At 43.4% G+C, this 27,133-nt stretch overlaps 1 protein-coding gene across 5 annotated transcripts in view; it reads left to right on the top strand.

Annotated features, from left to right (window-relative positions):
• The window catches only part of LOC124126505 (trifunctional purine biosynthetic protein adenosine-3-like), a 40,736-nt gene that overhangs the window by 7,441 nt on the left and 6,162 nt on the right, over positions 1-27,133 (top strand). For all 5 annotated transcript variants that reach the window (XM_048394118.1, XM_048394120.1, XM_048394119.1 and 2 more), the window contains exons 2-20: positions 2,523-2,667; positions 3,389-3,511; positions 4,981-5,128; positions 5,633-5,747; positions 5,961-6,029; positions 6,327-6,452; positions 8,060-8,147; positions 9,690-9,775; positions 10,370-10,538; positions 11,468-11,684; positions 14,916-15,156; positions 17,834-18,032; positions 18,672-18,920; positions 20,067-20,269; positions 22,761-22,914; positions 23,178-23,291; positions 23,710-23,846; positions 24,377-24,494; positions 26,187-26,326. In XM_048394118.1, coding sequence (XP_048250075.1) covers positions 2,526-2,667; positions 3,389-3,511; positions 4,981-5,128; positions 5,633-5,747; positions 5,961-6,029; positions 6,327-6,452; positions 8,060-8,147; positions 9,690-9,775; positions 10,370-10,538; positions 11,468-11,684; positions 14,916-15,156; positions 17,834-18,032; positions 18,672-18,920; positions 20,067-20,269; positions 22,761-22,914; positions 23,178-23,291; positions 23,710-23,846; positions 24,377-24,494; positions 26,187-26,326 — 2,838 coding nt within the window. In that variant the 5' untranslated portion in view covers positions 2,523-2,525. The remainder of the gene's footprint in view (positions 1-2,522; positions 2,668-3,388; positions 3,512-4,980; positions 5,129-5,632; positions 5,748-5,960; positions 6,030-6,326; positions 6,453-8,059; positions 8,148-9,689; positions 9,776-10,369; positions 10,539-11,467; positions 11,685-14,915; positions 15,157-17,833; positions 18,033-18,671; positions 18,921-20,066; positions 20,270-22,760; positions 22,915-23,177; positions 23,292-23,709; positions 23,847-24,376; positions 24,495-26,186; positions 26,327-27,133) is intronic.

The raw sequence follows: 27,133 nt of genomic DNA, 5'->3' as shown, positions 1-27,133 counted from the left end.
CATTGTCCATCTTCACAATACAGTAGCCACATGCTGTGGGTAGATCCATTGTCCATCTTAACAATACAGTAGCCAGATGCTGTGGGTAGATCCATGGTCCATCTTAACAATACAGTAGCCACATGCTGTGGGTAGATCCATTGTCCATCTTCATTATACAGTATATACATGCTGTGGGTAGATCCATTGTCCATCTTAACAATACAGTAGCCACATGCTACGGGTAGATCCATTGTCCATCTTAACAATACAGTAGCCACATGCTGTGGGTAGATCCATTGGCCATCTTCACTATACAGTATACACATGCTGTGGGTAGATCCATTGCCCATCTTAACACTACAGTATACACATGCTGTGGGTAGATCTATTGTCCATCTTCACTATACAATAGCCACATGCTGTGGGTAGATCCATTGTCCATCTTCACTATACAGTAGCCACATGCTGTGGGTAGATCAATGGTCCGCCTTAACAATACAGTAGCCACATGCTGTGGGTAGATCCATAGTCCATCCTCACTATACAGTATACCTCAGTAACCTGCTGTGGGTAGATCCATGGTCCATCTTAACAATACAGTAGCCACATGCTGTGGGTAGATCCATAGTCCATCCTCACTATACAGTATACCTGCTGTGGGTAGATCCATTGTCCATCTTCACAATACAGTAGCCACATGCTGTGGGTAGATCCATTGTCCATCTTCACTATACAGTAGCCACATGCTGTGGGTAGATCAATGGTCCGCCTTAACAATACAGTAGCCACATGCTGTGGGTAGATCCATAGTCCATCCTCACTATACAGTATACCTCAGTAACCTGCTGTGGGTAGATCCATGGTCCATCTTAACAATACAGTAGCCACATGCTGTGGGTAGATCCATAGTCCATCCTCACTATACAGTATACCTGCTGTGGGTAGATCCATTGTCCATCTTCACAATACAGTAGCCACATGCTGTGGGTAGATCCATTGTCCATCTTAACAATACAGTAGCCAGATGCTGTGGGTAGATCCATGGTCCATCTTAACAATACAGTAGCCACATGCTGTGGGTAGATCCATTGTCCATCTTCATTATACAGTATATACATGCTGTGGGTAGATCCATTGTCCATCTTAACAATACAGTAGCCACATGCTACGGGTAGATCCATTGTCCATCTTAACAATACAGTAGCCACATGCTGTGGGTAGATCCATTGGCCATCTTCACTATACAGTATACACATGCTGTGGGTAGATCCATTGCCCATCTTAACACTACAGTATACACATGCTGTGGGTAGATCTATTGTCCATCTTCACTATACAGTAGCCACATGCTGTGGGTAGATCCATTGTCCATCTTCACTATACAGTAGCCACATGCTGTGGGTAGATCAATGGTCCGCCTTAACAATACAGTAGCCACATGCTGTGGGTAGATCCATAGTCCATCCTCACTATACAGTATACCTCAGTAACCTGCTGTGGGTAGATCCATGGTCCATCTTAACAATACAGTAGCCACATGCTGTGGGTAGATCCATAGTCCATCCTCACTATACAGTATACCTGCTGTGGGTAGATCCATTGTCCATCTTCACAATACAGTAGCCACATGCTGTGGGTAGATCCATTGTCCATCTTAACAATACAGTAGCCAGATGCTGTGGGTAGATCCATGGTCCATCTTAACAATACAGTAGCCACATGCTGTGGGTAGATCCATTGTCCATCTTCATTATACAGTATATACATGCTGTGGGTAGATCCATTGTCCATCTTAACAATACAGTAGCCACATGCTACGGGTAGATCCATTGTCCATCTTAACAATACAGTAGCCACATGCTGTGGGTAGATCCATTGGCCATCTTCACTTTACAGTATACACATGCTGTGGGTAGATCCATTGCCCATCTTAACAATATAGTATACACATGCTGTGGGTAGATCCATTGTCCATCTTCACTATACAGTAGCCACATGCTGTGGGTAGATCCATTGTCCATCTTAACACTACAGTATACACATGCTGTGGGTAGATCTATTGTCCATCTTAACAATACAGTATACCCATGCTGTGGGTAGATCAATGGTCGCCCTAGGCGACTATGCTTGTCGTAAAAGGCGACTAATGGGATCGGGTGGTCAGGCTCGCTGACTTGGTTGATGTATGTCATCGATCCCTATTACGTGGATCGATGCTCATGATATTAATCACTGTATTGTCTGGTCCAGACTCGATTATTTACAGACTGCCTTCATATAGCTGGAATATTGCTGAGTGCGGCGTTAAACAACAAACCAACCAACCAACCAACCAACCAATGGTCGCCCTATGCAGTACACACAATAATTTAAAACAGTCTTCATGAATGGTAAAAACTTAATGGGGCTGGCTCAGAATGAGGCTACAATTTTGAATGAAGGTCAAGCCTGAACTTGACATTCAGAGGACCTGTGTGATTTTACTGAAACACTCTTTCAGAAGAGTTTGATAATCACTCTCACTGTTGTGTGTGTTGTAGGGAATGGAGAACGTGCTGTTGATAGGAAGCGGTGGGCGAGAACATGCTCTGGCATGGAAACTCGCTCAGTCTGAGAAAGTTAAGGCAGTTTTTGTTGCCCCTGGCAACGCTGGGACAGCAAGCGAAGGCAAAATCAGCAATGTTGGTAAGTTGTGACCAAGAGTTTGAAATGAAGTCTGCTTCGACATCCTAGAGGTTTGCTGCAATTCTATTTCATTTGAGGGACACCCAATATTTTAAGTTTTAGGATAATTGTTTGGATATGAGCCCCTTGACTTTGTTACTTCATTTCAAACACTGATTATCAATGTTACTGTTAGCAGCACACAACACAACATTTACGCCTATCTTCTGTAATAGACAGCCTTGGGGTTAAAATGTTCACTCATCACCCTGAGGACCAGGGTTTTTGATTCCCCACATGGGTACAATGTTTAATGCCCATTTCAGGTGTCCCCAGTCTTGATTTTGCTCGGCGGTCGGGTAGCCTAGTGGTTAAGCGTTCGCTCGTCACGCCCAAGACCCTGGGTTCGATTCCCGACATGGGTACAATGTGTGAAGCCCATTTCTGGTGTCCCCCGCCGTGATATTGCTGGAATATTGCTAAAAGCGGCGTAAAACCATACTCACTCACTCACTTGATTTTGCTGGAACATTGTTAAAAACTGTGAAAAATCTCTCTCACTCACTCACTCACTCACTCACTCACTCACTCACTCACTCACTCACTCACTCACTCACTCACTCACTCACTCACTCACTCACTCACTCACTCATTCATTCATTCATTGTAATAGACAGAGATTAGCTGAACTTTGCCTGAGATTGTTTATTGACTGGAACATGATATACAAATAATGTTTCAGATGTAAATGTGAAAGACTTCTCTGCAGTGTGTGCATGGTGTAAGGAGCACTGTGTGGAGCTTGTGCTGGTTGGTCCCGAGGACCCACTGGCTGCCGGAATTGCAGACACACTCAACTCAAATGGTGACTTAGCTTATACATATTTATGATATTACATTATGAAATATTTATTAAAACATCCCAGCTTACCTGGTGACGATGACCATGATGAGTGCACTTGAAACGTTTATATATGACATCACACAGTGGGTTTTAAGAGGAATGATGTAATACATTGTACACCTTGCTGTTGTGTTGCTCATTGCCAACATTTATCATACATACAGTGGAGCAAGCTGGTATGTACAGATTGCAGTGCCATCTGGCGTTCCTTTCTGTCATCATGGTCCTTTCGCTTTTGGTGTCCTTTTGTGCGCACTGACATTCTTTAGTACACATTGTTCTTGCATATGGCATCTGTTTGTTTTTGTATTTTGGCCTTTAAGAGTAACATTTGACACTATTCGTAACATTTGATTTGATTTCATGTGATGTATTTTTGGACCGGATGGTATGCATGTTATAGGTGATCAGTATAGTGTATCATGTGAATGTTCTAATTTTGAGTAGTATGTGTTACAGGTGCGTGGTATAACTGGTATATTGCAATATCCAATCAGCAATACAACCCTTGTGAATCAGTATTTTCTGATACAGTAACAGAAGATATAATACATACAATAAACTATGTTTATAATGAACATGCTTATTACAAACTTACGGATATGTTGTCCCGGCCATTTGCTGTATATATGCTTGTAACAAACTAAAATTACAGGTCCCTCTGAGTTCGATATAACCATAGTTTACTGTAATTATAAAAGTTATGTCCATGATTTTGAGGCATTTGTGTGGACTGGGTCCCAATCCAGACAGCACATGCATCGGGCTGTTTCCATTAACATTTCATATTCTATCAATTTTTAACCAATTATTCAGAGTGAGTGAGTGAGTTGGGTTTAACGCCTCTTTTAACAGTATTCCAGTCATAGAAACCCACGAGCACGGGTATGGTGTTGACAAACCTAGAAACATAATCGGGGCGAATCGGGATTCGAACCCACAATCATAGGTTTCTGGCGTGCCAAGGGACGCAACTCTGCACAGCGAATCGTGGCGCCTTAGACGACTGGGCCACCCGTGCCCCCCAATTATTCAGAACAAATATACATAAAGATTTCTTGGGCGAAATATTGCAAGACAGAATTTCTGCCAATACCTATCCCTGGTATGTGTAACAACTGATGTGGATGTCCATGATCCCCAGACAAATATTAGCATACTACGTTTTCTATCATGTTACTGGGGCAGAGGGGTAGACGAGTGGCTGAAGCATTCGCTTGTCACACCGAAGACCCGGTTCGATGCCATATGGGTACAATGTGTGAAGCCCATTTTTGGAGTTCCCTGCCTTATTATTGCTGGAGTATTGCTAAAAGCGGCGTAAAACCCAACTCACTCACTCCCCCCAATATGTCTTTGATCCGAATGTTTCCTGTTCCAAGTTCTATTTCTTATTCCCTATTGTTACATTGAACGTGTTTGTTCCTCAGGGATAGCCTGCTTTGGTCCATCAGCGAAAGCAGCAGAGATTGAGGGCAGCAAGGCTTTTTCCAAAGACTTCATGACCCGTCAAGGAATTCCCACAGCTCAGTACAAGACCTTCACCTCTGCAGATGAAGCTTGTGAATACATAAATAAGTAGGCTATTCTAGTCATTGGTCTTCAAAGTTATTGGTATTTCACTGATAACACTCAATCACAGACAAGGGATGGCAATCACTCAACAGACCAAGGGTAGATATCTTTCCTTCCCCCCCCCCCCAACAGACTAAGAGTGATTATCGGTGTGGATCTGGGACTCAAACCAATGACTAGTAAATCCTGGAGATTAAAAATGTGTCGTCATAAATGCTGTTTATTGTGCAACGCAGTTGTTTCAAAAAGATATGAAATTGTCAAACTTTTAAAATGACAATTTATCATCTGCACTCCCCTGTCCTCCAATCCGCTCCTGTACCGTGAAGATTCCGTGTTAGAATTGGTCTTCAGCAACCCATTCTTGTCGTAAGAGGCGACTAACAGGATCTGGTGCTCAGGCTCACTGACTTGGTTGATGCACCACACTGCACTGCACTGCACCACTCCACTCTGCTCCACTCCGCTCCGCTCCTCCCCACTCCACTCAGATTTGTTTTCTTCCAGTGGTGAACTTGGTGAAGCTGTTGTGGTGAAGGCGAGCGGGCTGGCGGCAGGGAAGGGCGTTGTTGTTGCTGCCTCCAAGAAGGAAGCTTGTGATGCAGTTAATTCCATCATGCAGGTAACACGGCAACAACATGGTTCCATCTTGTTTTAAGGGAATAATATAAATCAAACTTTAGTTGAAATATGTCACAATACTTTGAAAACTTGTAACAAATTCAGAAAGGATTAACCATCTTTTTAATATGGAAAACAATTTGTACAAGATAATTTTGTAGGAAACGAGTGTATAATCCTTGTAATTGTGTACGTTGACTTTTCTATCCCCCAGGCCAGGAAGTACGGAGCAGCGGGGGACACTGTGGTGGTTGAGGAGTTCCTCAAGGGGGACGAGGTGTCTGTAAGTTCATTCAAAATACAACCTCCCTATGAGGAACAAAAATAACTGCATGCTAATCCGGACTGTGACTGAAGTACCATTCCAAGATGCAGTAAACCAAACTAATGGTTTAGCACTCATCAAGGTCTTCATTTGGCACTCACTTCATGAACTTGTTAGGAAAAAAAGTAATAAGGTTTATAGTTTCATTAATAAATGTGACACATTTTGATACTTTTATGTTACAGTAATGATAATAATTTGTATATTCATCCTTGCAAGATGTTGGGGCTGATATTATGCACACTCTTGTGATAGGTGTTGGCGTTCACTGATGGCGAGAGCGTGTGTGTGATGCCCCCAGCCCAGGACCACAAGCAGTTGAAGGAGGGGGATGCGGGACCCAACACAGGAGGCATGGGGGCATTCTGTCCCTACCCAAAGGTAATGCAGCACACAGCATGGGGGCTCTGTCCCTACCCAAAGGTAATGCAGGACCCAACACTGGGGGCTTTGTCCCTACCCCAAGGTAATGCAGGACCCCACATTGGGGCTCTGTCCCTACCCCATGGTGATGCAGGACCACACATGGGGACACTCTATCCCTACCCCACAGTAATGCAGGACCCAGCATGGTGGCACTCTGTCCCTACCCAAAGGTAATGCAGGACCAGACATGGGGGCTCTGTCCTTACCCAAAGGTAATGCAGGACCCAGCATTGGGGCTCTGTCCCTACCCCACGGTAATGCAGGACCAGACATGGGGGCTCTGTCCTTACCCAAAGGTAATGCAGGACCCACCACTGGGGGCCCTCTGTCCCTACCCCAAGGTAATGCAGGACCCACCACTGGGGGCCCTCTGTCCCTACCCCAAGGTAATGCAGGACCCACCACTGGGGCCCCTCTGTCCCTACCCCAAGGTAATGTAGGTCCTGACATGGGGGCCCTCTGTCCCTATCCCAAGGTAATGTAGGTCCTGACATGGGGGCCCTCTGTCCCTACCCCAAGGTAATGCAGGACCCACCACTGGGGGCCCTCTGTCCCTACCCCAAGGTAATGCAGGACCCACCACTGGGGGCCCTCTGTCCCTACCCCAAGGTAATGCAGGTCCTGACATGGGGGCCCTCTGTCCCTACCCCAAGGTAATGCAGGTCCTGACATGGGGGCCCTCTGTCCCTACCCCAAGGTAATGTAGGTCCTGACATGGGGGCCCTCTGTCCCTACCCCAAGGTAATGTAGGTCCTGACATGGGGGCCCTCTGTCCCTACCCCAAGGTAATGTAGGTCCTGACATGGGGGCCCTCTGTCCCTACCCCAAGGTAATGTAGGTCCTGACATGGGGGCACTCTGTCCCTACCCCAAGGTAATGCAGGTCCTGACATGGGGGCACTCTGTCCCTACTCCAAGGTAATGCAGGACCCAACCTGTGGAGTATGGGGACACTCAGTGCTGGAATTACATGTACACAATTGCATCCCTTAGACATGCCAGAAACATCTGGTCTTGAGTTCAATTGCCAATTTGCCCTGTTTCTTGGTTTGTTAACAACAAGAGTTTAGGTTTCAAGAAAGTTGTGAAGATCTAAGACCTGCATTGCTTCAGGCTTTCCTCCCACATCAAGCTAACATGCCATGTTAAAAGGTGAAATACCTTTCTTTACTGTTTCATTTAACCCAACTAATTCACTGATTAAGTGGCATCCATCCTTTCACAAATATGGAGCTTTCCAACATTCATTTGAGTGGAGAAAATATATCATCACAATTCATTTGAGTGGAGAAAATATTTCATTACAATTAGAGTCTAACAATGAACATTTTCTATTGGAACCGGGGGCGGTCGGGTAGCCCAGTGGTTAAAGCGTTCGCTAGTCACGCCGAAGACCCGGGTTCGATTCCCGACATGGGTACAATGTGTGAAGCCCATTTCTGGTGTCCCCCGCCGTGATGTTGCTGGAATATTGCTAAAGGCGGCGTAAAACCATACTCACTCACTCTATTGGAACCAAAGAAAGATAATTTCTATTCCCAGTGTTAATCTATGCTTTGGCAGCTTTCGGCAGATGATTTGAGGAAAATTAAGACAGACATTTTGGAGAAGACGGTGAACGGTCTGAAAAGCGAAGACAGGAAATATATTGGTAAGGAACCAACCCATCAAGGCCCATCCTCAAATATCCATAATCCATTATCCATGGTGGCATGTGACCTGTGAAGATTCCGGGGTAGAATAGGTCTTCAGCAACCCATACTTGCCCTAAATGGCGACTATGCTTGTCGTAAAAGGCAACTAACGGGATCGGGTGGTCAGGCTCGCTGACTCGCTGACTTGATGTATGTCATCATATCCCAATTGCGTGGATAGATGCTCATGATATTAATCACTGGATTGTCTGGTCCAGACTCGATTATTTACAGACCGCCGTCATATAGCTGGAATATTGCTGAGTGTGGCATGGGTCTGTGTACAGCACACAGGACACAAATCAGGTGAAGCAACGGAGTCAGATAGTTGTATGATGGGTGACTTTTTCCAGCAGCTTGACTCTTGAGGGTCCTGCCCCATACTGAAGCACATGTAGTGTCTCTTTGGGCAAGTGGACCCTTGAGTCTGTGTTAGAATAGGCCTTCAGCATCTCATGCATGTCTTAAGAGGCAACTAACGAAATCGGGTGGTCATTTGATCGATGTTCATGATATCAGTCAGTGGATTGTCTGGTCCAGACTCGAATATTTAAAAAACAATGTCACAAAGCTGGAATATTGCTGAGTGTGGCGTTAAACATGAAACCAACTTGTTGTGCGTCCCTATCCCAAGGTAATGCACGAACAAACACTGGGCATGGGGGCCTTCTGTCCATACCCCAAGGTGTTCATGTTAATATCTATCTATTATCACCATTTTATTTTTGTTCATACCCTGGACCTATTTTCAGCTAAAATGTTATTCAGAAATGGCGTCTCCCTGTATGTCTTATAAAATTAGCACAAAATTTCTCTCGCTCATCATGTTGAAATCAACAACCAATCAAAATTACTCTTCTGACCAAGGGTACGGCATAGATCTTATTTAAAAAATAAAAGCCCTCAACATTTTGTCTTATGATAGGGGGGGGGCAAGGATGGCCCAGTCGCCTAAGGCGACGCCATTCGCTGTACAGAGTTGCGTCCCTTGGGCACGCCAGAAACCTATGATTGTGGGGTTTGCCCCTATTATGTTTCTTAGTTTGTCAGTACCATACTCATGCTTGTGGGTTTCACCGAAGTATGAATGCAAATGAATATAATGAATGCAATATTCATGTATTATTAAGAAATTCAATAAATATCTAATTTTGTGACAAATAAGGAAATAACCCAAACATGTTTTCTGGACTGTGAATTCCATTAAACTAATCAGATTGCAGCCCAATGTTGGCTCACATACTTTCGATAGACTTCTGTCTTGTCGTGATAGGCAAATAATTTGAAGCGGATGGTCAGGCTCTTTGACTTGCCTGATTTCTTGTCACCTTGCCTCAATAGCATATGTTGCTGCTCATCCTTCAGGTCAGTGTTTAGCTTGGACCAGACTGCTGCTGGAATATTGATGACTGTGTTAGGAAACAGTATTTAGTTTGTTTTAGCGTTCTTTCCATGGGGTATTCTACCATGTTCACCATGTGCCAGGGTGTGTGTTTCAGGGGTGCTGTATGCAGGACTGATGATCACAGACGCTGGTCCCAAGGTTCTAGAGTTCAACTGTAGGTTTGGAGACCCAGAAACTCAGGTCAGTATGTCGCTGTTTCATTCAACTTTTATTTTGAAATCTCTTTGATAATAGCTTGTTTAAGACTTGAACCCCTATACTGTTGTCTGGCTGATAGGAATGTGTCCGTTAATATAACACCCCTCTGACTGTCGGCACTCCTGTTGTAGTCGATCTCTGTGATAAACCATGAATATAAACCCCGTCACTGACTGACGGCACTCTTGTTGTAGTCGATCTCCATGATAAACCACTAATATAAACCCCTCTCACTGACTGACGGCACTCTTGTTGTAGTCGATCTCCATAATAAACCAGTAATATAAACCCTGTCACTGACTGACGGCACTCTTCTTGTAGTCGATCTCCATGATAAACCACTAATATCAACCCCTCTCACTGACTGACGGCACTCTTGTTGTAGTCAATCTCCATAATAAACCACTAATATAAACCCCTCTCACTGACTGACGGCACTCTTGTTGTAGTCGATCTCCATAATAAACCACTAATATAAACCCCTCTCACTGACTGACAGCACTCTTGTTGTAGTTGATCTCCATAATAAACCAGTAATATAAACCCTGTCACTGACTGACGGCACTCTTGTTGTAGTCGATCCTGCCACTGCTGAGGACGGACCTGCTGGACGTCTGCCGGGCATGTGTGGAGGGGAAGTTGGGGTCCCTGAGCGTGGAGTTTGACACGGAGAAGTCGGCTGTTGGGGTCGTGGTGGTCAGCGGGGGCTATCCTGGGGCATACAAGAAGGGGATGGAGATCTCAGGTAATCAGTGTTGGAAATGGCATCAACTCTGCTGTTCATATCCATGTAATACCAAACTGATAGTTAATTAATAATCACTTGTTTCAGAAAAAAAGAATTTAGATTCAAATTTGTAACAAAATAAAATTGTTTTATTTCCAAATTTCCCAGCCAAGAACACTGAATTCCTTCATCTGTAACAGCTATTCCATGTCCATTTATCTGTGAATCATTTGAGTCTTTTGGGTGTGTTTACTGCAACATTTCAATGATATCCTATGCCTGTGAAGATCCGGGGTAGAATAGGCCTTCAGCAACCCTTGCTTGCCGTAAAAGGCAAATATGCTTGTCATAAGAGGCGACTAATGGGATGGAGTGGTCAGGCTCGCTGATTTGGTTGATGCATGTCATCGAGCCCAATTGTGTGGATCGATGCTCATGATATCAATCACTGGATTGTCTGGTCCAGCCATGATTATTTACAGACCGCTGTCATAAAGCTGGAATATTACTGAGTGAGGTGTAGAACAACAAACCAACCAACCAACTATGCTTGCAAGTAATGAGTGCTATCATACAGTGTGAGTCAGCAAACAATAAAGATCAACCTTACTATCTTTCATTGCCAATTGCAGTCTTAGAAACTGTTGTTTAATTCAAGACTAGACCTCAGAGTTTGAAGCTAGTCCTGCTTGAACAAGACAAATTGTGTTCTTTGTTTACATTTTCAGCAGTTTTATTCAATTCCAGTTTTGTAGCAATATTAAAAAGATTAAGAACTGGTTCAAAGCCCTCTAATGCTATTAGTCACGGACTGCCATCATTGGACTTTTACTTGTCCTCATCACAATTCTGTAGTCTCTAGCTAGCGAACTAGCGTGAATTAAGAAGGCTCCATTGGTCCCATTCAATGTCCCAGTATAATGACGGTGTTGGAAATGTTGTTGCAGGGGTGGAGAAGGCTGTTCAGGCCGCTACTGTGGTGTTCCACGCCGGTACGGCTCGTCAAGACGGGAAGCTGGTAACAAGCGGAGGCCGGGTGTTGGCAGCCGTAGCAATAGATCAGCAGCTGGCCACAGCTGCCTCCATGGCAACCGCAGCTGCAGCTCTCATAGACTTCGAAGGGGCATTTTACAGGAAGGATATTGGCTTCCGAGTCTTGAGCAGGTAGATACAAATATGAAACAGCTTTGATTGGATATCATATTGGTCTGATCTCCTGTTTGATTCCTTGCAGTCAGAATTTGAGAATGAATGTTTAAAGAAGGACTTTGGTCTGAATGTGCCCTATAAACTGTAACCATTTGGGGAATGAAACTCAGAACAGAACCCGTAACTGAGACATTGTAGAAGTGTAACAAGTGTAATCTACCTGCATGTTCTATATCATCATGACTAAAATCAAATTTGCCAGGGCTGCCGATTTAGTATCGGGGGAAGGGAGGCTGTTTTTGTGTGCTTCAAGAAAGGAGCGCAAAACAATTGTTTTTACCAATGTTACAGTTTTATTGAGGACGTACTGTGAACTATTATTTTTGCCTCTGTACACTTGAGGTCCAAAGAAATTGTGTATGCATATATATACTTCAAGGTTCCAAATAGCATTATTAGAACATGACAAGAATTGACTTACACTTTGTGTGAGTTCAGTGGAATATAAACTTTAATAGAGTGAGACCCCAGGAACAGTCGATCTAAATTACTTGCCTTGGGTTGACTGCTAAATTAAATGAAGTGTTTTGGATGAACAGTGGAAATATCAGTAAGACCATTGCCCTTGAAGCAATTTAAGTTTCCGCTGGATGTGAATGGTCAAGCTGTAAAATAATGTCCCGTCCTGACAACACTGATATTCATCATGAACTTTCATAATAAATTTTGTTGTACCAGTCACAGATTTGTTTTGTTCTTGTCTAAGAGGATATAGTTTTCTGTGGAAAACATTGCTTTATGACTACATTTTGCTTCTACCTTTAGACACTTGGGTAGTCTGAATTATCCCCTGCCACGAAGTGGGGTATATGAGATATATGAACTGAGTTCGTCAGTCTGCTTCTCAATGGGGACAGATTTTTTTCAAAAACTATTAAAGTGAGAGAAATGAAATTTTACACACTGATGTTACTAGCCATGATTTTTAATGGTGTTACAGAGTTATGGCCCTTGCCCCTGTACTTTTCAACTGCGTGAAATGGAGACAAATGTTTTTTTAGAAACTACTAAAGTAACATGAATGAAAGTTATCATTCTTTCATAAGAGATACTTGGTGCCATATGCAGTTATTTTGGCACATGCTTTTCAACTTTGTGCAGTGTCTACAGTTGGCACAGTTTTCTCAGGAACTACTGAAGTTACATGAATGAAGCTTTGCATACTTGTCTTTGAGATACTTACCAAGAATGAGTTCGAGAAATGGTGTCATGAATCATTTTTTCCCAGAGTAACTTCCCTTGCTACATGATTTTAGATTTTTAGTATACACAGTTTTGGCTCATGGTCTAGGTTATTTTGCAATATGCATAGTGTCTGCAGTGGGGACAGGTTTTCTCAGAAACTACTGAAGTTTGAGAATTGGTGCCCCTTTGTGTGCATTAATTCACATTTAATCATTTTTTCTGATGATGTAAAGCATCTGTAGTGCCTATCTCTTCTTAAGGCTGTACAGGACTCTCTTGTTTATAGTGTATATTCACTTACTATATGAACCTCAAAAATTCTAATGTGCCCATGGCTGTGGATAGATATAACGCTGTTTTCTTGTTCTGAATACTTTTTAAGTATTTGAAAAGCCATCACCTGAGACTGAAATTATTTCATGGTAATATGGGTTTCATCTGTCACTAGCTGTGAGTACAGGATTGTACAAGCTGAATGGGATTTGTACATCATGAGACTTAAAGTCAGGGCATGTACACAAAACATTAAGCTCTTAAAATCCTGAACACTCGCTTGTAACAAATTTCTCATTCCAGGTAACAAGTTATAAGACTTTTTTTCGTGATATGCTTGTGTGAGAAAGTTAGATCTATGTAACGGGTCAATTTTGTCGTCACATCAAACATTACCCATATGATATCATGGTATCCGAACAGGCCGGCCAACCTATATGTATGTGTTTTTATAAAATGGCGACAGGCCAAACAGATAGTTAGATTCTTTAACGAGTGAAGATAAATATATGAACAGCCTGAGTCAAAGCCTCCAATTGTTTGTGCTGGTGATATAGAACACCTGTTGTAGTCAATCTCAATGACAAACCATGAATACAAAACCCCTGTCACTGACTGTCACAGTGATTATGATCATATGATATCCTGCGATCATATTGGGATGGTAGAAAACCCGGGGACATAGATAAGAATGGGACCCAATGCACTATTGCTTGTCGAAAGAGGCAGATAAGTTACATCAGGCAGTCGGACTCGGTGATTATGATCATATCAAGCCAGGATAGAGGTTAATAAAGATTGCCTGCGTATCCCAAAAAGGCAATGCTCCCCAAAATGTTTGAAATATTACTAGCCCTTAGGATTCATAAACAAAACTGGGCTGGTCTAGTGCTAATTTCCATCCCTGTCAAGCCAGGGATTCATCTTATATACTACTCAAAAGAAGTTAAGGATCACCCGATTCTTTCATATTGGTAATGTTAATCTGTCATGGCATGAGAGATTAACTATTGTAATATGAAAGAATCAGGTGATCCTTAACTTCTTTTGAGTAGTATATATATCTCTTCAGGCAGATATTCAGGCCCAGGTCTGCAGCAATTTTCTGTAAAAATTCCCAAGTGGGAAAATTTTTTTTTCCTATTTCCAGTAAGTATTGCTCTAACTTATGTGAAGGAATGAAAAAGAAGAGGAGGCTTAATTTTACATTATTGTGTCATGTATTACATGCAATATGTTAAAGCGTGGTGTTAAAATACCTCTGAAAATAGGAACCTATTGAACAATATAACTTATAAGCAAAACTCTCTGCAGTTTGCCTGTCAAAGGCACTTGATTTGAAATCATAGATTTCCTTGACCGACTTCATTATTTTAAGTGTCCTCTGATATGTTGGAATGTTACTGTCTGCAGCTTGAAATAAAGGTTTTCATTATTGCATCATGCAGAGTTATGTGCCTTGGGTATGCAAGAAATGTGTGCTCTTGAGTTCAAATCTAGGTTTGTCAGCACCATTCCCATGCTCAAGGGTTTCAGCATTGTGGTAAACATATGCACCTGCATCACTTCGGACTTTCCTCCCACATTAAGCTGACATGCCCTAATATAACTGGAATACTGTTCAAAGCAGCGTTAAACCCAACTCGCCCATTATTATCAAATCTTTTTACAGGCCTAGCACTTGTGATCATAGTTGTTGCATGCTGAACTAAATGGCTTTCCTATTAGGGACCGCCCACTGTCCCCGAGTGTCCCCTTGGAGAACGGGCTCAGCTACAAAGATGCTGGTGTGGACATCGAGGCAGGTGACGACCTCGTACAAGCCATCATGCCGCTTGCCAAGTCAACGTCTCGCACGGGATGCACTTCAAGCATCGGAATGTTTGGGGCCACTTTCGATCTGGCAGCTGCGGGATACAAGGATCCTATACTAGTGTCTGGGACTGACGGAGTGGGGACAAAGTTGAAGGTGAGTTGGGTACATGGACCCTATACTAGTGTCTGGGACTGATTGGGTGGGGACAAAGCTGAAAGTGGGCCAGGTACATGGACCCAATACTAGTGTCTGGGACCGACAGGGTGGGGACAAAGCTGAAAGTGGGTAAGGTACATGGACCCAATACTAGTGTCTGGCACTGATGGAGTGGGGACAAAGCTGAAAGTGGGCCAGGTACATGGACCCTATACTAGTGTCTGGGACTGACAGAGTGGGGACGTAGCTGAAAGTGGGCCAGGTACATGGACCCTATACTAGTGTCTGGGACTGACGGAGTGGGGACGTAGCTGAAAGTGGGCCAGGTACATGGACCCTATACTAGTGTCTGGCACTGACGGAGTGGGGACGTAGCTGAAAGTGGGCCAGGTACATGGACCCTATACTAGTGTCTGGCACTGAAGGGGTGGGGACAAAGCTGAAAGTGGGCCAGGTACATGGACCCAATACTAGTGTCTGGCACTGACGGAGTGGGGACGTAGCTGGAGGTGAGTTGGGTACATGGACCCTATACTAGTGTCTGGCACTGAAGGGGTGGGGACAAGGCTGAAAGTGGGCCAGGTACATGGACCCAATACTAGTGTCTGGCACTGACGGAGTGGGGACGTAGCTGAAAGTGGGCCAGGTACATGGACCCTATACTAGTGTCTGGCACTGAAGGGGTGGGGACAAAGCTGAAAGTGGGCCAGGTACATGGACCCTATACTAGTGTCTTGGACTGACGGGGTGGGGACAAAGCTGAAAGTGGGCCAGGTACATGGACCCTATACTAGTGTCTGGCACTGAAGGGGTGGGGACAAAGCTGAAAGTGGGCCAGGTACATGGACCCTATACTAGTGTCTTGGACTGACGGAGTGGGGACAAAGCTGAAAGTGGGCCAGGTACATGGACCCAATACTAGTGTCTGGCACTGACAGAGTGGGGACGTAGCTGAAAGTGGGCCAGGTACATGGACCCTATACTAGTGTCTGGCACTGACAGAGTGGGGACGTAGCTGAAAGTGGGCCAGGTACATGGACCCTATACTAGTGTCTTGGACTGACGGAGTGGGGACAAAGCTGAAAGTGGGCCAGGTACATGGACCCAATACTAGTGTCTGGCACTGACAGAGTGGGGACGTAGCTGAAAGTGGGCCAGGTACATGGACCCTATACTAGTGTCTGGCACTGACAGAGTGGGGACGTAGCTGAAAGTGGGCCAGGTACATGGACCCTATACTAGTGTCTTGGACTGACGGAGTGGGGACAAAGCTGAAAGTGGGCCAGGTACATGGACCCAATACTAGTGTCTGGCACTGAAGGGGTGGGGACAAAGCTGAAAGTGGGCCAGGTACATGGACCCAATACTAGTGTCTGGCACTGACGGAGTGGGGACGTGGCTGAAAGTGGGTAAGGTACATGGACCCTATACTAGTGTCTGGCACTGATGGAGTGGGGACAAAGCTGAAAGTGGGCCAGGTACATGGACCCAATACTAGTGTCTGGCACTGACAGAGTGGGGACGTAGCTGAAAGTGGGCCAGGTACATGGACCCTATACTAGTGTCTGGCACTGACGGAGTGGGGACGTAGCTGAAAGTGGGCCAGGTACATGGACCCTATACTAGTGTCTGGGACTGACAGAGTGGGGACGTAGCTGAAAGTGGGCCAGGTACATGGACCCTATACTAGTGTCTGGCACTGACAGAGTGGGGACGTAGCTGAAAGTGGGCCAGGTACATGAACCCTATACTAGTGTCTGGCACTGACAGGGTGGGGACAAAGCTGAAAGTGGGCCAGGTACATGGACCCAATACTAGTGTCTTCGACTGATGGAGTGGGGACAAAGCTGAAAGTGGGCCAGGTACATGGACCTTATACTAGTGTCTGGCACTGACGGAGTGGGGACAAAGCTGAAAGTGGGCCAGGTACATGGACCCTATACTAGTGTCTGGCACTGAAGGGGTGGGGACAAAGCTGAAAGTGGGCCAGGTACATGGACCCTATACTAGTGTCTGGCACTGACGGAGTGGGGACGTAGCTGAAAGTGGGCCAGGTACATGAACCCTATACTAGTGTCTGGCATTGGCAGGGTTGGGACGTAGCTGAAAGTGGGTTGGGTATCACAATATAGATCTTGATTATCGATCAGATCGTCTTGACTGGTTGCCGCCATTTTGTTTGAAACAAAGTGATTGAATCGGATTGGTCCATAGGAGAGGCCCAGAAGGGACATAACTCATAATAACCACTGGTGGCCCTAAAATCGAGCCCAGGAATTCCAGCCTTGTTCGCCAAGGGTGGAAACTGGAATTTTAAAGTCAGTTAACTCTCTTGCACTTGGGAAGATGGTTGTGATCTGGCACCGACAGAGATGGGGGTAGTCAGTCGGAATGAGATTGTTGTTGGTGTGTAGCTCTGACAAGGGGCAGACGAAACTGAAGGAGAGATGATGGTTGCACTATGGATGATTTTTAGGCTTCTGTTACAGTAGGGATTCTGTTGCAGAATAGGACCACAGTATCTTAGCACCCAAGGGCGGATTAGGTCCACATGCTTGTCTCACTGTATGAAATTTTGTCAGAATAGGCCCCTGTTTGCCTGGAATGGCCTGAATACCCCAAGGCTTGTCTGACTCTGGATATTTTCTGTGAGGTGGTCACCATGTTGTTTCAGATAGCGGAGATGGTGGGTGTACACAACAGTATTGGTATTGACCTGGTGGCCATGTGTGTCAACGACATCCTCGCTCACGGAGCAGAGCCTCTGTTCCTTCTTGACTACTTCGCAACAGGACGTCTGGATGTGCAGGTGGCACACGAGGTGGTAGGGGGCATTGCAGAAGGGTGTCGCCAGGCAGGATGTGCTCTTGTAGGCAAGTTCTACATCATTTGATAATTGATGATCTTATGTAAAGGATGTGGTTTGTCCACAAAGAGGCAAGTCTTAGTGTGCCATGTCATATTTCTGAAATATACTGCATCAATCTGCATAGGTGCCAAATATACCACAAAAATAAGATTCTATTTCTATAGTTATTGACATGATAGATTATTAACTGTATTAAATATCAGGTAATGTTTAACTTCTAAGTTGTGTATTTGGTCTGTTGCTCATTCTATTTTCCATTAGTTTGATGCAGGGGGGCACGGGTGGCACAGTTGTCTAAGGCGCCGCGATTCGCTGTGCAGAGTTTCGTCCCTTGGGCACGCCAGAAACCTATGATTGTGGGTTCGAATCCCGGTTTGCCCCGATTATGTTTCTAGGTTTGTCAGCACCATACTCGTGCTCGTGGGTTTCACCGAAGTGGTAAACGTCTGAGACTCGCATCACTTCGGGCTTTCCTCCCACATTAAGCTGACTCGCCGGAATAACTGGAATACTGTTAAAAGCGGCGTTAAACCCAACTCACTCACTCACTCACTAGTTTGATGCAGTCTCTCTTTTGTTGAGGGGTGTTCTTTATGTGAAGAACTCACTCTTCCTGTAACATAATCACTTTCTCTGTCACCAGGCGGAGAGACGGCCGAGATGCCAGGCATGTACACTAACGGAGAGTATGACGTTGCTGGTTTTGCCGTTGGTGCCGTTGAACGGGGTCAGATGATGCCCCGAATACATGAAGTGGCTGCCGGGGATGTCATTGTTGGAATTGGGTCATCTGGTATCCATAGCAATGGTTTCAGTCTGGTTCGGAAACTTGTGGAGAGGAAGAATCTACGTTTCGACATGCCTTCCCCTCTCAAGACGGGGAAAACTTTGGGTGAGAGGACATCTTGTAATCGTGTAAAAGCTGTCTGCTGATGTGTATGCAGCTGAAAAAAGGATGTTTGTGTATTCTGTGAGCTTCTTGCAGTTATTAACTTCTGCACTAAATGAAAATTTTGTTTGAGGCCTATAGGGAAATCACTCACTGTCTTTACAAATTTCTAAACTTATCCTATCATACATGTGATATGCATAGTGTGAGATAGGATAAATATATAAATATCCGAATTTACACTAAAATATCCAAATTTTTTAACTTATCCTATCTCACATTATGCATATTGTGTGTGAGGTATATCAATATACATCTTCCCGAAGCAAGAGAGTTAACTGACTATAAAAGTCGAGTTTCCACCCTTGCCGAACCAGGCTGGTATTATGGAGTTAGAATTTGGCTGGACTAACGAGTCTATGCATAGTCCAATCAAAATCTCGCACCGAAATCGAAATCCGGTTCGTAGAGTGTCATGCAGATTTCGGTCGACTGCAGGATTTGCAAAGCATGTGCACCGCTAACTCGTTGTCAACGGATATTTTCTAAATCTTTTCATGTTGTTAATATAGGTGCTCACGTGATTTCATGCACTTCGCGATGTAAGACTCGTTTGATCACAATATAGATCTTGATTATCAATCAGATCGTCTTGACTTGGCGCCACCATTTTGTTTGAAACAAATGCAAGTGATACGAGAGGTTGAATCTGATTGGTCAATAGGAGAGGCATAGAAAGGACATAACTCGTAATAGCCACTGGTGGCGCTACGATCAAGCCCAGGAATTCCAGCCTAGTTCGGCAAGGGTGGAAACTGGACTTTTAAAGTCAGTTAACTCTCTTACCTCGGGAAGATGATCAATATACAATGTATGCTAAATTTTCCAAGTCCAGACCACCGTCATATAGCTGGTATATATTGCTGAGTGTGGCATTAACAAACAATTCTAATGGGTATCTGGTTGTCAGCTCAGGCTGATTGTCTGTCATTGCACCTTGGTGATTTCGGAATTGATCATGCTATCAAAAACTGGTTTGGCTGCCCAGAATGAAATAATTGCAGACCACCGTTATATCGTGCAATTTTGTGATTGCAGTGTAAAACAAGCACCTGACAAATACTCAATGTCTGTCTGCTTCCTGTTCAGGGGAAGACTTGTTGACGCCCACCAAGATCTATGTGAAGAGCGTGCTACCGCTCATGAGGGAGGGCAAGGTCAAGGCCTTTGCTCACATCACCGGTGGGGGTTTGACGGAGAACATCCCCCGGATACTTCCCAACGACCTTGGCGTCGCCCTTGATGCCAAGTCCTGGACCATGCTGCCCATATTTGGGTGGCTGTCTGAGATGGTAAAAACTACATGTGTTAAATTATGTGGAGGGCGATGAGGCAGCAAAGCAGTGTCTGCTCATCATTTATATGCCTGGTTTTGATGTTGATTGCTAACCCCAATCTTTGTGTGTTTTCTTCACAGTATACGCAGGTAGAAACTACCATTTTTAGTCCGCTAGTCCTTATAATGATAACATATAGCAAAACCCTTAAAATGGCAAATTTCTACTAGTCCTTTATGATACCTTAATTATTGGGCAGTTTGGCAAGGATTACAGGACTAGTGCCAATTTCTAACGCTTGTATTTTGTTAAAGAAATGAGCAACGATATTGGGAAGAATAGTGAAGAAAATTGCTGCTTCATCATATGAGTCAGTTTATTTTCAGGGACTTTATGCCTGCCAAATAAATGTATTCAAACATGGTCCGTGAGGTTCAATCTCAAGTAAATTTTTCACAACTACTGCAGGAGGCTATAAATATTTAAATCTATTTTTGTTCTAAACAAGTACTTTAACTGTTGAAAGATGTGATGGTTGGACTATGTACATATATGGTGTGTTTCGTCAAGTAAAGGGGCTGTCGGGTAGCCTAGTGGTTATTCATGAAGTAATGCCCCAGTGACATTTGTCCGGATTACATTTTCGAATTAACATGTCGTGAGTGCAGGTAACATGAAGATCCGGGTAAGAATTGGTCTTCAGCAAACCATTCCTGTCGTTAGAGGCAACTAATGGGTTTGGGTGTTGAGGCTCGCTGAGTTGGTTGATACATGTCATCGTATCCCAATGGCCTAGGTCAGTGCTCATGATGTCAATCACTGGATTGTGTGGTCCAGACTTTATTATATTGGAACGGAGTTCGTCCGTCTGTCTGTCTTGTTCTCAAAAGGGAAAAAATTTCTCCAAAACTATTTAAGTCGGAGAAATGAAATTTTGCACTCTGGTGTAACATGGTGTAACTGGTCATTATCTCAAATGAGATCGAAAAGTGATGCCACAAATTCTGTTTTTACAGCGTTTTCACCCTTGCTCAGTGATTTTCAATTTTATCCCCATTTCACACAGTATGCAAAACTTTTCTCAGAAACTACTGAAGTTACATGAATGAAGGTTTGCATGCTTATCTAAGAGATAATTTCAAGACTGAGTTCAAAAGTTGGTGCCATCAATTAATCGTTTACAGTGTTACGGCCTTTGATCCGAGTTATTTGTGAGTTTTCTCAGAAACAACTGAAGTTAGCTTATCTAAGAGATAATTATCAAGACTGAGTTATATTTTCCTGAGAAAGGGTCTTTAGTGTGTATTAATTTCACATTTAATTATTTTTTTCTGATGACAAAAAGCGACCCAAGTGCCTATCTCTTCTTAAGACTTAATGGGGCTCTTTTTTATGGTTTATGCTCACTACTGTATGATCAAACACACTTCTAATGTGCCTCATGGTGGGGGATACTGATAATGCTGTTTTCTTGTTATTTATGGACCGCTGTTATGCAGCTGATATAATGCTGAATGCCGCATTATGAACAAAACGTTTTAAGACGTGAGGTTGTGGGACAAATGAGGTCTCACTTCACATCAAATATTTGGGTCAAGGTGTGCACTGCCTTCAAAATTTATGCTAGTGGTCGTCTGGTAGCATTTGAGGACTAATTATGAACCAGTTGAACATTTGGAACTGAATAAATCATACTGACATATTTGTCTTGTTCAAGCAGGACAAGTCATCTATAAAGGATCTTTTTAGCAGTGTCGATTCTCGTTTAATCATTGGTTTTTTAAAAGAAATAGAGTTGTGTGCAAAATTTTGATTGTGTTTTGTGAAATATAAATATTTTATGATCGGTAGATTAAATTAGCAACTGAGAATGTTAGTGGCTGTATCCTCGAGGGGGGTTAAAGTACTGTAAAATTATTGTCCTCCTGAGAGGGTACATAAGTTCCACTTCTTTCAAGGTAAATTTAGAACTACCGTGTTTTTAATCGTAGAATATGTGTCATTTTAAGATGTAAGGCTAACTCTGCCAATAATCGCCACCACTTGAAGGGATGATGTAAATCCTGCTGGGACCCATGCAGGTAGCTAAGGTACTGTAAGTCCCCATGGTCCCCAGTGTGGTGATCTCCCTTCAGGGGCTGGCGATCTATAGCCCGTTTTTATCATGTTATTGTTATGTATAAGTGTTATCCTTTTTTATGATCCCATACTAGTTTTAAAATCTTTTTCTGTGATAAGTCTAGTACTTTTTACTGTCCTTCGTTGGCAGGTTTTTATATAAGTATAATTGTATTTATAAACATAAAACCTTGATAGTCACGATATGGCTGCAATATTGCCGATGTGACTTTAAATATAACTCACTCACTCACTCACTCAAGCAGGAAAAGATACAAACATTGAAGACTAGTGAAATAAGGCTTTCACTAGTCCTTTCGTCGCGTCCTAATGTATTTCTAAGGCTGTGTGCATTAGCTGTGGCTTCAGCTGCTTGTCTTCTGTCCAGGGCCGTATATCCAGTCAGGAGATGGCTCGGACTTTCAACTGTGGATTGGGAGGAGTCCTCATTGTGACGTCATCACAGTCTGCAGAGGTTGTCAGTTTGTTGAGGACCTCCGGAGAACAGGCAAACATCATCGGAACAGTCCGACAGCTCAAGGGTAAACAGCAGAGGATCTGAAGACATGTTCAGTTTAAACGTTGTCTGTTGGAGCAAGTATTTCATAGTTTTTGTTTCAGTTAGTGCATCAATCTATTTTGGCCCAACAACACATTTATCACATCATCGTGTCCAGTGAATGAATTTTGCTGTTCATGAGGAAATATTTTGGGACAATATGTTTTTCTTCCTGTACATTAAGACGTTTGGCCTTTGTGACTGTTTTATCCCTGGTACCTTGTTTATTTCTGGTTTATCATTCAGCGGGAACGACACGTGTGAGGGTGGATCACCTGGAGGACAGTCTGGTGCAGTCGTGGAGGAAGGTGCCAGGTGTGACGCGGAGACGGCGTGTTGGAGTCCTCATTTCCGGGTCAGGTGAGGTCATTCATCAGCCTGTTTAGCAGCACCTGAAGGATTCAGTTCTTACTTCAGCAGTTTCTGATGCAGATTTTGCTTATTCTTTGCAAAACGTATTGCAATAAGTGATTGTTTTTTGTTTTGTTTTTCATATTTTGTAGACACAAATACCGCCATAATTTCTTGCAGATTTTTATATTTGATATTGCTGTAAAGATAGTGGGAAATTATTAAAAGGGCTGAAAAGCCATACACATTCACTGAAGCAGAGTTGGTTGAAACTGTTTCTGTTATGCATGTTATGTGAAGACAGGTTGTGACCTTGATGCTCAGTTACTAGAAATTAGACCTCAGTTCTATTTATTTTACTTTACACCCACTAATATCTGCATCTCTGAAGATGTTTGGTCAATACAGAGCCTCTCTTTGGTTCCAGGCACAAACCTGCAGGCTCTGCTGGACCACACCCGCGACGTAACCAACAGCAGCGCCGCCGAGATCGTCATTGTCATTTCTAACAAGGCAGGAGTACAGGGACTTGAAAGGGCAGAGAAGGCTGGCATCAAGACCAAGGTCAGTGGAACATATGCTTTGCCTTGAGTGAGTTGTGGGACACTGTGTCAGCTTAAAGAGGTAGTTTACCACTACGATGAATCCTGCTACCCATGCCCCAGGTTGTAACTTGAATACTGTTTATTTTGGCTTTAAACACAAATCACTCTCACTTGTATCAGGAGTAAATTTTGGATTGAAACAATGGATGGCAACCAATCAAACCTCCAACTTCTTGGTCATACTGGACTAATCCTAGCAACCTTTGCTGACTGAAAGCAGCTACAAAATAGATCAAGTGGTCAGGTGCGGTGACTATGTTGATGGCGTGTCATTGTACCACAACAGCTTGGATCATTGCTCACGTTATCAATCACTGGATTGTCTGATCCAGACTAAATATTTTTACAGGCTGATGCCATACAGCTGGACTATTGTCGAGTGGGGAGTTAAAACAAAAAACTAAAACAGCTTAACACTTGATCGACTCATTACTGCAGTGCAATGTGTCTATTATTGCTCCCCCCTACAGACAGACATCCATTACACAGGTTATCAGTCACAAGGACTACAAGGGTCGTGAGGAGTTTGACGAGGCTCTCCACCAGGGGCTTACAGCAGCTGGCGTTGAGATTGTATGTCTCGCTGGATTCATGAGGATACACACAGGTACGTGAACATCGAGAATGTATGTCTGGCTAGAATTATGGGGATATTTACAGGTAGATGAACATGGAGAATGTATGTCTGGAGGGAATTGGGGCAGCCCGGTAGCCTTGTGGTTAAAGCGTTTGCTCGTCATGCCGAAGACCCGGGTTCGATTCCCGACATGGGTACAATGTGTGAAGCCCATTTCTGGTGTCCCCCGCCGTGATATTGCTGGAATATTGCTAAAAGTGGCGTTAAACCCTACTCACTCACTCAGAAAGGAATTATGGGGATATGTACAGGTAGGTGAACATGGAGAATGTATGTCTGGAGGGAATTATGAGGACGTTTACGTCTATAGGAAATCTATTTTGTGCATTATGTAGCCTGCAACCTCGGGGTATCGCGGTACTTGTCATGTAGGCTAAACGGAACAAAATGCACTCACTAACCTTTATGATTATTCGCGTTCTCTATATCAGATATCATTTATTTTATCAAACAATGCATATTTTACTGATAAACGTTCATTATATACATCAGTAGCTCCGAGTAAAAGCCGGGCCTCGCTCTCTGTTTGACAAGGGAGAGAACTCCATCGTATCGCGGTACAGAGAAAAGTTGTGTATAGACTCTATAGAGGTCCGAATTTGACAAAAAGAGGACATAAATCTACCAACCACTTGGTATGATCATGCCAGACATCAGTGATTTCTCCAGACAAGTGCAAAGACAGCACAAGTAAAATTCTAAATGTGTTATCAGCAATAGGTATTCAATGCATATTTACCGAAAAGTAAGAGAAAAATATTTGTATAAGTCAACATCAAAATATCAGAAATGATATTCTAAGATTGTTAAAAAAAAATTGGATGACAATAATTTGTCACAAAATGGAAAAATGTTAAAAGTCAACAATAAATATATAAAAGGCACTCCTAGTATGCCCAAAGTATGTATTTATCTTTTGGTTACTAGTGAAGAACGTATTTCTAAGTTTGGCATTATGGCCCTTATGATCTCCCAATAGATTCTGGGCACAGCGCGGGAAAAAATGTGCGGACTACGTAACTTCCGTTACCTCATTAGTCGCCATGAATATGCAGATGATCTAGTTCAGGTCGATAGAGAAAGTTTACTTGGGGAACTGCGGGTTATATCGTTTGCCATTGATAGATGGGGGTAAGGCAATATTACAACAGATGCCAGAAATATGTATCAACGGATTAATAACTCCTTACTTACAGCAGACGGAACATTCCGAGGAAATTGAAATTGTTTACGAAGTGAGCACTTCCTGGTTACTGATTTGCATTAATAGACAGCAGCTAAGAGGCGTGTCCCGCGTGAACTATCGGAAATCACAAATGCCGCGATACGATGAATGCTGCGGTACCATGGGGTCCGAGTATACCGCTACTTTTCTCATTGCATTAATGTCAGGCTCAGAAAGGTAGGTTTTCACAATATTCATGCGAGAAAGTACACCTAATTTGGCTTATTCCCTGGTGATGAAGCAATGTAATATATGGAAGTCTGTGGAGGATGAAAGATGCTGGGGATGCTCCACAAGGTACATACATGTACTCAAGTTTTCACAAAGTGGTAGACGTTTTTATTCTTACACAATTCAAACTGTCACAATCAGGATGTTTGTTTCAGGACATGTCTTGTATGTCTTGCCATGTCTTGTATGTCTTGTATGTGTTCCAGGTGGATTTGTAAGGAAGTGGACTGGGCGCATGTTGAATGTCCACCCCTCCCTGCTGCCAAGCTTCAAGGGGTCAGATGCCCACAGGCAGGTGCTTGCTGCAGGGGTCAGAATCTCCGGCTGCTCCGTACACTTTGTTGCTGTGAGTACAGTTCCTGTCTTTGATCTATGGGGATCTGGGTCAGAATAGAACCACGTAGGGTAGTGGGTTGAATTTTGCCTCCTAACATTGTGATTGGGAATTGTGCTCTTACCCCAATGGCGTTGGTCATGACTCACATGCTGTCAATGTGTCCCTGGTTTATGTGGTCACAACTTGATTATTATGTCTCCCCCAGAATGGAGGGAGACATATTGTTTTTGGCACGGTTCCCGTCGGCGTCGGCGTCGGCGTTGGCGTCGGCGTTCCCACCGTTTCCGGACCATAACTCAGAAACCGTTTAATATTTTTTCGCCAAACTTTGTATTCACATTAACCCAGCACTGAAGTGGTGCCTTTTGCTATTTAGAGATTTTTGACATTTTTATTTTTTCTCGTTTCCATGGAGATAACTTGAACATAGACTCTGAATGGGGGTAAGCTTTGTTTCCGGACCATAACTCAAAAACTGTTCAATATTTTTTCATGAAGTTGTAACATATTAACCAAGTCCTGAAGTGGTGCTTCTTGCTACTTAGAAGTTTTTCACATTTTATTTTTTCTTGTTTATGGAGACAAGTTTAGCTTAGACTCGGTATTGGGATGGGCTTTGTTCAAGAACTAAACTCAACACCCCTTCAATATTTCTGTGTCTTTTGCTTATAATGAAATTTAAGAATTTGATCTTTTCAATATTATTGAATTCAAAGCAATTCTAGAATTAAAATATTGTGAATTATTTTTGTGGGAATGAACAGATGGGGTTTAACGTGAAGTAAACGAATGAATGGGGGTTAGGGGAGTGGGAGG

The sequence above is a fragment of the Haliotis rufescens genome, unplaced genomic scaffold (assembly GCF_023055435.1).
Source record: "Haliotis rufescens isolate VD_foot unplaced genomic scaffold, xgHalRufe1.0.p SCAF_13, whole genome shotgun sequence".
Taxonomy (NCBI): Eukaryota; Metazoa; Mollusca; class Gastropoda; order Lepetellida; family Haliotidae; genus Haliotis; species Haliotis rufescens.
This window is presented reverse-complemented; position numbering and strand designations above follow the sequence as displayed.